Consider the following 13,037-nt stretch of genomic DNA (forward strand, 5'->3'; position numbering starts at 1 on the left):
CAACAATGTTAACTCCAACAACGATGTTAACTCCAACAACGATGTTAACACCAACAACGATATTAACACCATCAACAATGTTAACACCAACAACGATATTAACACCATTAACAGTGTTAACTCCAACAACGATGTTAACACCAACAACGATATTAACACCATTAATAGTGTTAACTCCAACAACGATGTTAACACCAACAACGATATTAACACCATCATCAGTGTTAACTCCAACATCGATGTTAACACCAACAACGATATTAACACCAACGACGATATTAACACGATCAACAATGTTAACACCAACTACGATATTAACACCATTAACAGTGTTAACTCTAAACGATTTTAACACCAACAACGATATTAACACCATCAATAGTGTTAACTCCAACAACGATGTTAACACCAACAACGATATTAACACCATCAACAGTGTTAACTCCAACGACGATGTTAACACCAACAACGATATTAACACCATCAACAGTGTTAACTCCAACAACGATGTTAACACCAACAACGATATTAACACCATCAACAGTGTTAACTCCAACAACGATGTTAACACCAACAACGATATTAACACCATCAACAGTGTTAACTCCAACAACGATGTTAACACCAACAACGATATTAACACCATCAACAGTGGTAACTCCAACAACGATGTTAACACCAACAACGATATTAACACCATCAACAGTGTTAACACCAACAACGATGTTAACACCAGCAACGATATTAACTCCATCAACAATGTTAACTCCAACAACGATGTTAACTCCAACAACGATGTTAACACCAACAACGATGTTAACTCCAACAACGATGTTAACACCAACAACGATATTAACACCATCAACAATGTTAACACCAACAACGATATTAACACCATTAACAGTGTTAACTCCAACAACGATGTTAACACCAACAACGATATTAACACCATTAATAGTGTTAACTCCAACAACGATGTTAACACCAACAACGATATTAACACCATCATCAGTGTTAACTCCAACATCGATGTTAACACCAACAACGATATTAACACCAACGACGATATTAACACGATCAACAATGTTAACACCAACTACGATATTAACACCATTAACAGTGTTAACTCTAAACGATTTTAACACCAACAACGATATTAACACCATCAATAGTGTTAACTCCAACAACGATGTTAACACCAACAACGATATTAACACCATCAACAGTGTTAACTCCAACGACGATGTTAACACCAACAACGATATTAACACCATCAACAGTGTTAACTCCAACAACGATGTTAACACCAACAACGATATTAACACCATCAACAGTGTTAACTCCAACAACGATGTTAACACCAACAACGATATTAACACCATCAACAGTGTTAACTCCAACAACGATGTTAACACCAACAACGATATTAACACCATCAACAGTGGTAACTCCAACAACGATGTTAACACCAACAACGATATTAACACCATCAACAGTGTTAACACCAACAACGATGTTAACACCAGCAACGATATTAACTCCATCAACAATGTTAACTCCAACAACGATGTTAACTCCAACAACGATGTTAACACCAACAACGATGTTAACTCCAACAACGATGTTAACACCAACAACGATATTAACACCATCAACAATGTTAACACCAACAACGATATTAACACCATTAACAGTGTTAACTCCAACAACGATGTTAACACCAACAACGATATTAACACCATTAATAGTGTTAACTCCAACAACGATGTTAACACCAACAACGATATTAACACCATCATCAGTGTTAACTCCAACATCGATGTTAACACCAACAACGATATTAACACCATCAATAGTGTTAACTCCAACAACGATGTTAACACCAACAACGATATTAACACTATGAACAATGTTAACTCCAACAACGATGTTAACACCATCAATGTTAACTCCAACAACGATATTAACACCATCAACAATGTTAACTCCAACAACGATGTTAACACCATCAATGTTAACTCCAGCAACGATATTAGCACCAACAACAATGTTAACAACAAGATCAATGTTAACACCAACAACAATGTTAACACTAACAATATTAATACAAACAACATTTTTAACGCCAACAACGACGTTAACAACAAGAAAAATCTTAACACCAAGAACAATATTAACATAAACAATATTAACACCAACAACATTATAAGCACAATGTTAGCACGAACAACAATGTTAACACCAACAACAATGTCAGCACCAACAGCAATGTTAACACCAACAATCTTTACAACATCATCAATTTTAACACCAACAAAAATGTTAACACTAACAACAGTGTTAACACCAACAACAATGTTAACATGAGCAACAATGTTAACACCAACAACAATGTTAACACAAACGACAATGTTAACACGAACAAAAATGTTTACCACCAACAACAATGTTAACACTAACAACAATGTCAGCACCAAGAGGCTCTGGTGGCCTGGTGGTTAACGCTCTCGCTTCACACGGTGAGGGCCTGGGTTCGATTCCCAGCCAGAGTAGAAACATTGGACGTGTTTCTTTCCACCTGTTGTCTATGTTCCCCATCAGTAAAATGGGTACCTGGGTGTTAGTCGACTGGTGTGGGTCGCATCCTGGGACACTGACCTAAGGAGGCCTGGTCACAGACCGGGCCGCGGGGGCGTTGACCCCCGGAACTCTCTCCAGATAAACTCTCCAGATAAACCAACAACAATGTTAACACTAACAACAACGTTAATGCTAACAATAATGTTAACACCAACTACAATGTTAACAACAACAACAATGATAACACCAACAATAATGTTAACACTAACAGCAATGTTAACATCAACAAAAATTTTAACACTGACAGCAATGTTAACACCAACAACGATGTTAACACCAACAACAATGTTAACACCAACAATAACGTTAACACCAACAATAACATTAACACCAACAATGTTAAGACGAACAACAATGGTAACACCAACAACAATGTTAACACCAGCAACAATGTTAACACCAACAACAATGTTAACACCAACAACAATGTTAACACCAACAACAATGTTAACACCAACAACAATGTTACCACCAACTACAATGTTAACACCAGCAACAATGTTAACATTAACAACAACGTTAACACCAACAATGGTAACACCAACAACAATGTTAACACCAACAACAATGTTAACACCAACAACGATGTTAACAACAGCAACAATGTTAACACCAACAACAATGTTAACACAAACAACGATGTTAACAACAGCAACAATGCTAACACCAACAACTTTGTTACACCAACAACAATTTTAAAACCAACAATGTTAACATTTGAACAATATTAACATTCGCAACAACATTAACATCCGCAAAAATGTTAACACCAACAATGTGTTAATACCATCAACACTGTTAACACCAGAAACAACAATGTTAACACCCATAATGTTAAAACAACGTTAATGTTATAATATACAGTAGCGTTTTTAACATTTAGAATAATGTTAGGATAAAGATCATTTTATCATATATGTATGGTAACGTTATTAACATTAACAATAATGTTAAGATAATGTTATCATGAACATTAACGTTATTAACAAAAATAACAACTTACCGATATTGTAGAAGTTGTAGAATGTTGTCGGAAGTGTTGTTAGTGTCAGCATGATCGTAGTGGTGCCTCAGTTCCAGGTGTGTACAGTGGTGGTGGGTGAGGGCAGCCAGCAGGTGAGGCAGGTGAGACAGGTGAGGCAGGTGAGGCAGGTGAGGCAGGTGAGGCAGGTGAGGCAGGTGAGGCAGGTGAGACAGGTCACCTGGGTCACCACGGATATCAATCTCCACCTTGCAGGAGCTGAGGTGTGGCAGGAGAGCAGCGCAGCTTCTCACAAGTTCATCACGTACGTAAATTGTTTCTCCAGTGTTAAACACGCCAGATATTTTTTTGACAATTACTGGAGACATGTTAGTGTTGTCAAGGAGGTCGAGCCACTGGATGCTGTCTCTCATACCAGACTCTTGTAGGAGATGAACCACTTCCTGTGCAGCTGTCTCAGGTACCTGATCCAGTACCAGGTGCAACAGCCCAGCCACATGTATCACAACATTCTGGTACTTGTTCATGTCTACCACACCTGACCTGGTGCTGTCTTCTAACACTCCCCTGATACTGACAGGTGTGGCAGGTGTAGCTGAGGCAGGTGTAGGTGTAGAATACTGTGGGTTGTTAAGCATGTTGACAATATAGAGAGCAGCGAAGTAGTCTTGTATACCCTTGTGAGGAGCTGAGTACTGCTCCTTGATGCCCAGCATCGTCCATGTTGGTCTTAAACAAAGGAACGCTGACAACACTTCTTTATAAGGTAAACACAGTTTATCACAGGTAGATATCAGTTTATCTACAGTTTCTTCCTCAAGGTTTATCTGATCACGTGAAAGACTTTCAAGCGCTGTCTTGTATATTGTTATCAAAACATTGTTAATGTTAACCTTTAGTTTCCTGTTATCCATATTCTTTGTATCTTGATGGTTGGTCAGTCTGTGTATTAACTTGTGTTTACACAGTTGATGAATATTATAATATAGCTCCGTGTGAGTGACAGATGTTAAGTTTAGCTGGTCAGGGTCTTGGTCCCAGATGTATATCACAAGAATCAAGTTCATTGGTAGTCTTAAGTGTTCTTGAAGTTCTTCTAACTTTGTCACCCTTGTTACCAGTTCTTCAGTATTTCTGTTCTTCCCTGTTTGTTTGGTTATTTCCTGGTGGTTCAGACGCACAAATTGTTCCACATTTGTCCTAGATATACCATGTAGTGTTGCATGTTGCACAGTATACTCTGCAGGGATTGTTCTCCTAAAGTTCTCAACTTTTTCTGGTCGTGAAGTGCACAGAAAAGAAATATTAGAACAGTACTTAAATTCTTGCAATAGACTCTGGACAAGACTTCTAGAACTTTCATTGTCTTCATCAAGGCCGTCAATTATAATTAAGATCTTGCAAAGCTTCATCAGTTTCGGAAGAATATCCTTGAATTTTATAGCAACTTCTGGCATCAGTCTGTCCAGGAGTTGCTGGTAGCAGGTCATTGTTGGGTCCCGGCACTGTACCCACAGTAGAAGCTCGTAATTATCTAAGTCACTAATATTACCTTGACCTCCCTGAGTCCATTCATCTATTACTAACGTCACTAGAGTAGTCTTGCCACTGCCAGCCACACCTTCAACCAGTATTATATGTGGGGGAGTAGATGTACCTTGTTGTTGTGAAGCACTTCTTGTAGAAGTTGGTACTTGTGTAGTCTGGTACTGTTGTTGTGAAGCAATTCTTGTAGAAGTTGGTACTTGTGTAGTCTGGTACTGTTGTTGTGAAGCAATTCTTGTAGAAGTTGGTACTTGTGTAGTCTGGTACTGTTGTTGTGAAGCAGTGCTTGAAGATGTTGGTACTTGTGTAGTCTGGTACTGTTGTTGTGAAGCAGTGCTTGAAGATGTTGGTACTTGTGTAGTCTGGTACTGTTGTTGTGAAGCAATTCTTGTAGAAGTTGGTACTTGTGTAGTCTGGTACTGTTGTTGTGAAGCAATTCTTGTAGAAGTTGGTACTTGTGTAGTCTGGTACTGTTGTTGTGAAGCAGTGCTTGAAGATGTTGGTACTTGTGTAGTCTGGTACTGTTGTTGTGAAGCAATTCTTGTAGAAGTTGGTACTTGTGTAGTCTGGTACTGTTGTTGTGAAGCAGTGCTTGAAGATGTTGGTACTTGTGTAGTCTGGTACTGTTGTTGTGAAGCAATTCTTGTAGAAGTTGGTACTTGTGTAGTCTGGTACTGTTGTTGTGAAGCAGTGCTTGAAGATGTTGGTACTTGTGTAGTCTGGTACTGTTGTTGTGAAGCAGTGCTTGAAGATGTTGGTACTTGTGTAGTCTGGTACTGTTGTTGTGAAGCAATTCTTGTAGAAGTTGGTACTTGTGTAGTCTGGTACTGTTGTTGTGAAGCAGTGCTTGAAGATGTTGGTACTTGTGTAGTCTGGTACTGTTGTTGTGAAGCAATTCTTGTAGAAGTTGGTACTTGTGTAGTCTGGTACTGTTGTTGTGAAGCAATTCTTGTAGAAGTTGGTACTTGTGTAGTCTGGTACTGTTGTTGTGAAGCAGTGCTTGAAGATGTTGGTACTTGTGTAGTCTGGTACTGTTGTTGTGAAGCAGTGCTTGAAGATGTTGGTACTTGTGTAGTCTGAACAAGTTTAAGAAGGTGTTGATAACTTATATGTTGACCTTGACCTCCACGTTGTCCATGTTTGACCTCAATATCTACAAAGATTTTGTCAACTTTAAGTTTGAAGTCACTAGTGATAAAAGACACCGGGTTGACGTAGCTGATACTCTGGAAGATCTTCTTAAGTTTGACACGACTCTCATTAATCATATGACGCTTCACAGCATCACTACAATACATCAGTATGTCATCCGCTACGAGAATCTCAGTCGTGATTTTATGCAGGTCATCATTCATGTGTTTGACCTCCTGGTTGACTTCATCCTGGTCTCTCCCATACTTCTCTCCTGATGTCTTAAGACAACCAGTTAACAACTCACGAAGATTATTTAAGGTTTCTTTATATTGTTCATCAGTAACTGCAAGTGGACCATGAAGAACATTGTTCCTCATGTTCTTTATTGCAGTAATGTAATACTCCATTATGTTACTTTCAGTGGTCCATTTTTGATCACTGAATGGAGCTACATCCTTACAGGAGAGTTTGATGCTGAGATACAACAGTGATACATCAAACTCTGATCCATCTGGACTCTTCTTAATCATCTCTTTTTGTGTTTTATCAAAGGTTTTTGATGTTACTGGAACATTTATTTGTTTTAAGTAATGATCCAGCGTCATACTGGCAGGTTTGTCTGGGGTTCCCCAGACAAATGTCTTATACAAGACATTACAAGTGTCAGACTGTAACATGTATAATATTACAAGTGTCAGACTGTAACATGTATAATATTACAAGTGTCAGACTGTAACATGTATAATATTACAAGTGTCAGACTGTAACATGTATAATATTACAAGTGTCAGACTGTAACATGTATAATATTACAAGTGTCAGACTGTAACATGTATAATATTACAAGTGTCAGACTGTAACATGTATAATATTACAAGTGTCAGACTGTAACATGTATAATATTACAAGTGTCAGACTGTAACATGTATAATATTACAAGTGTCAGACTGTAACATGTATAATATTACAAGTGTCAGACTGTAACATGTATAATATTACAAGTGTCAGACTGTAACATGTATAATATTACAAGTGTCAGACTGTAACATGTATAATATTACAAGTGTCAGACAGTAACATGTATAATATTACAAGTGTCAGACTGTAACATGTATAATATTACAAGTGTCAGACTGTAACATGTATAATATTACAAGTGTCAGACTGTAACATGTATAATATTACAAGTGTCAGACTGTAACATGTATAATATTACAAGTGTCAGACTGTAACATGTATAATATTACAAGTGTCAGACTGTAACATGTATAATATTACAAGTGTCAGACTGTAACATGTATAATATTACAAGTGTCAGACTGTAACATGTATAATATTACAAGTGTCAGACTGTAACATGTATAATATTACAAGTGTCAGACTGTAACATGTATAATATTACAAGTGTCAGACTGTAACATGTATAATATTACAAGTGTCAGACTGTAACATGTATAATATTACAAGTGTCAGACTGTAACATGTATAATATTACAAGTGTCAGACTGTAACATGTATAATATTACAAGTGTCAGACTGTAACATGTATAATATTACAAGTGTCAGACTGTAACATGTATAATATTACAAGTGTCAGACTGTAACATGTATAATATTACAAGTGTCAGACTGTAACATGTATAATATTACAAGTGTCAGACTGTAACATGTATAATATTACAAGTGTCAGACTGTAACATGTATAATATTACAAGTGTCAGACTGTAACATGTATAATATTACAAGTGTCAGACTGTAACATGTATAATATTACAAGTGTCAGACTGTAACATGTATAATATTACAAGTGTCAGACTGTAACATGTATAATATTACAAGTGTCAGACTGTAACATGTATAATATTACAAGTGTCAGACTGTAACATGTATAATATTACAAGTGTCAGACTGTAACATGTATAATATTACAAGTGTCAGACTGTAACATGTATAATATTACAAGTGTCAGACTGTAACATGTATAATATTACAAGTGTCAGACTGTAACATGTATAATATTACAAGTGTCAGACTGTAACATGTATAATATTACAAGTGTCAGACTGTAACATGTATAATATTACAAGTGTCAGACTGTAACATGTATAATATTACAAGTGTCAGACTGTAACATGTATAATATTACAAGTGTCAGACTGTAACATGTATAATATTACAAGTGTCAGACTGTAACATGTATAATATTACAAGTGTCAGACTGTAACATGTATAATATTACAAGTGTCAGACTGTAACATGTATAATATTACAAGTGTCAGACTGTAACATGTATAATATTACAAGTGTCAGACTGTAACATGTATAATATTACAAGTGTCAGACTGTATAATATTACAACATGTATAATATTACAAGTGTCAGTAACATGTATAATATTACAACTGTAACATGACTGTAACATATAATATTACAAGTGTCAGACTGTAACATGTATAATATTACAAGTGTCAGACTGTAACATGTATAATATTACAAGTGTCAGACTGTAACATGTATAATATTACAAGTGTCAGACTGTAACATGTATAATATTACAAGTGTCAAGTGTCAGTCAGACTGTAACATGTATAATATTACAAGTGTCAGACTGTAACATGTATAATATTACAGACTGTAACATGTATAATATTACAAGTGTCAGACTGTAACATGTATAATATTACAAGTGTCAGACTGTAACATGTATAATATTACAAGTGTCAGACTGTAACATGTATAATATTACAAGTGTCAGACTGTAACATGTATAATATTACAAGTGTCAGACTGTAACATGTATAATATTACAAGTGTCAGACTGTAACATGTATAATATTACAAGTGTCAGACTGTAACATGTATAATATTACAAGTGTCAGACTGTAACATGTATAATATTACAAGTGTCAGACTGTAACATGTATAATATTACAAGTGTCAGACTGTAACATGTATAATATTACAAGTGTCAGACTGTAACATGTATAATATTACAAGTGTCAGACTGTAACATGTATAATATTACAAGTGTCAGACTGTAACATGTATAATATTACAAGTGTCAGACTGTAACATGTATAATATTACAAGTGTCAGACTGTAACATGTATAATATTACAAGTGTCAGACTGTAACATGTATAATATTACAAGTGTCAGACTGTAACATGTATAATATTACAAGTGTCAGACTGTAACATGTATAATATTACAAGTGTCAGACTGTAACATGTATAATATTACAAGTGTCAGACTGTAACATGTATAATATTACAAGTGTCAGACTGTAACATGTATAATATTACAAGTGTCAGACTGTAACATGTATAATATTACAAGTGTCAGACTGTAACATGTATAATATTACAAGTGTCAGACTGTAACATGTATAATATTACAAGTGTCAGACTGTAACATGTATAATATTACAAGTGTCAGACTGTAACATGTATAATATTACAAGTGTCAGACTGTAACATGTATAATATTACAAGTGTCAGACTGTAACATGTATAATATTACAAGTGTCAGACTGTAACATGTATAATATTACAAGTGTCAGACTGTAACATGTATAATATTACAAGTGTCAGACTGTAACATGTATAATATTACAAGTGTCAGACTGTAACATGTATAATATTACAAGTGTCAGACTGTAACATGTATAATATTACAAGTGTCAGACTGTAACATGTATAATATTACAAGTGTCAGACTGTAACATGTATAATATTACAAGTGTAAAATATTACAAGTGTCAGACTGTAACATGTATAATATTACAAGTGTCAGACTGTAACATGTATAATATTACAAGTGTCAGACTGTAACATGTATAATATTACAAGTGTCAGACTGTAACATGTATAATATTACAAGTGTCAGACTGTAACATGTATAATATTACAAGTGTCAGACTGTAACATGTATAATATTACAAGTGTCAGACTGTAACATGTATAATATTACAAGTGTCAGACTGTAACATGTATAATATTACAAGTGTCATGCTGTAACATGTATATTATTACAAGTGTCAGACTGTAACATGTATAATATTACAAGTGTTAGACTGTAACATGTATAATATTACAAGTGTCAGACTGTAACATGTATAATATTACAAGTGTCAGACTGTAACATGTATAATATTACAAGTGTCAGACTGTAACATGTATAATATTACAAGTGTCAGACTGTAACATGTATAATATTACAAGTGTCAGACTGTAACATGTATAATATTACAAGTGTCAGACTGTAACATGTATAATATTACAAGTGTCAGACTGTAACATGTATAATATTACAAGTGTCAGACTGTAACATGTATAATATTACAAGTGTCAGACTGTAACATGTATAATATTACAAGTGTCAGACTGTAACATGTATAATATTACAAGTGTCAGACTGTAACATGTATAATATTACAAGTGTCAGACTGTAACATGTATAATATTACAAGTGTCAGACTGTAACATGTATAATATTACAAGTGTCAGACTGTAACATGTATAATATTACAAGTGTCAGACTGTAACATGTATAATATTACAAGTGTCAGACTGTAACATGTATAATATTACAAGTGTCAGACTGTAACATGTATAATATTACAAGTGTCAGACTGTAACATGTATAATATTACAAGTGTCAGACTGTAACATGTATAATATTACAAGTGTCAGACTGTAACATGTATAATATTACAAGTGTCAGACTGTAACATGTATAATATTACAAGTGTCAGACTGTAACATGTATAATATTACAAGTGTCAGACTGTAACATGTATAATATTACAAGTGTCAGACTGTAACATGTATAATATTACAAGTGTCAGACTGTAACATGTATAATATTACAAGTGTCAGACTGTAACATGTATAATATTACAAGTGTCAGACTGTAACATGTATAATATTACAAGTGTCAGACTGTAACATGTATAATATTACAAGTGTCAGACTGTAACATGTATAATATTACAAGTGTCAGACTGTAACATGTATAATATTACAAGTGTCAGACTGTAACATGTATAATATTACAAGTGTCAGACTGTAACATGTATAATATTACAAGTGTCAGACTGTAACATGTATAATATTACAAGTGTCAGACTGTAACATGTATAATATTACAAGTGTCAGACTGTAACATGTATAATATTACAAGTGTCAGACTGTAACATGTATAATATTACAAGTGTCAGACTGTAACATGTATAATATTACAAGTGTCAGACTGTAACATGTATAATATTACAAGTGTCAGACTGTAACATGTATAATATTACAAGTGTCAGACTGTAACATGTATAATATTACAAGTGTCAGACTGTAACATGTATAATATTACAAGTGTCAGACTGTAACATGTATAATATTACAAGTGTCAGACTGTAACATGTATAATATTACAAGTGTCAGACTGTAACATGTATAATATTACAAGTGTCAGACTGTAACATGTATAATATTACAAGTGTCAGACTGTAACATGTATAATATTACAAGTGTCAGACTGTAACATGTATAATATTACAAGTGTCAGACTGTAACATGTATAATATTACAAGTGTCAGACTGTAACATGTATAATATTACAAGTGTCAGACTGTAACATGTATAATATTACAAGTGTCAGACTGTAACATGTATAATATTACAAGTGTCAGACTGTAACATGTATAATATTACAAGTGTCAGACTGTAACATGTATAATATTACAAGTGTCAGACTGTAACATGTATAATATTACAAGTGTCAGACTGTAACATGTATAATATTACAAGTGTCAGACTGTAACATGTATAATATTACAAGTGTCAGACTGTAACATGTATAATATTACAAGTGTCAGACTGTAACATGTATAATATTACAAGTGTCAGACTGTAACATGTATAATATTACAAGTGTCAGACTGTAACATGTATAATATTACAAGTGTCAGACTGTAACATGTATAATATTACAAGTGTCAGACTGTAACATGTATAATATTACAAGTGTCAGACTGTAACATGTATAATATTACAAGTGTCAGACTGTAACATGTATAATATTACAAGTGTCAGACTGTAACATGTATAATATTACAAGTGTCAGACTGTAACATGTATAATATTACAAGTGTCAGACTGTAACATGTATAATATTACAAGTGTCAGACTGTAACATGTATAATATTACAAGTGTCAGACTGTAACATGTATAATATTACAAGTGTCAGACTGTAACATGTATAATATTACAAGTGTCAGACTGTAACATGTATAATATTACAAGTGTCAGACTGTAACATGTATAATATTACAAGTGTCAGACTGTAACATGTATAATATTACAAGTGTCAGACTGTAACATGTATAATATTACAAGTGTCAGACTGTAACATGTATAATATTACAAGTGTCAGACTGTAACATGTATAATATTACAAGTGTCAGACTGTAACATGTATAATATTACAAGTGTCAGACTGTAACATGTATAATATTACAAGTGTCAGACTGTAACATGTATAATATTACAAGTGTCAGACTGTAACATGTATAATATTACAAGTGTCAGACTGTAACATGTATAATATTACAAGTGTCAGACTGTAACATGTATAATATTACAAGTGTCAGACTGTAACATGTATAATATTACAAGTGTCAGACTGTAACATGTATAATATTACAAGTGTCAGACTGTAACATGTATAATATTACAAGTGT

General features: G+C 34.1%; 1 protein-coding gene across 1 annotated transcript in view; it reads right to left on the reverse strand.

The window, feature by feature from the left end:
- The window catches only part of LOC138851226 (uncharacterized), a gene marked incomplete at its 3' end in the record, with an annotated part of 87,919 nt that extends 80,968 nt beyond the window's left edge, over positions 1-6,951 (reverse strand). Inside the window, exon 1 of the mRNA XM_070080091.1 lies at positions 3,644-6,951. Coding sequence (XP_069936192.1) covers positions 3,644-6,906 — 3,263 coding nt within the window. The remainder of the gene's footprint in view (positions 1-3,643) is intronic.
- Between the last annotated feature and the right edge of the window lie 6,086 nt (positions 6,952-13,037).

This window comes from Cherax quadricarinatus, unplaced genomic scaffold (assembly GCF_038502225.1).
Source record: "Cherax quadricarinatus isolate ZL_2023a unplaced genomic scaffold, ASM3850222v1 Contig141, whole genome shotgun sequence".
Taxonomy (NCBI): domain Eukaryota; kingdom Metazoa; phylum Arthropoda; class Malacostraca; order Decapoda; family Parastacidae; genus Cherax; species Cherax quadricarinatus.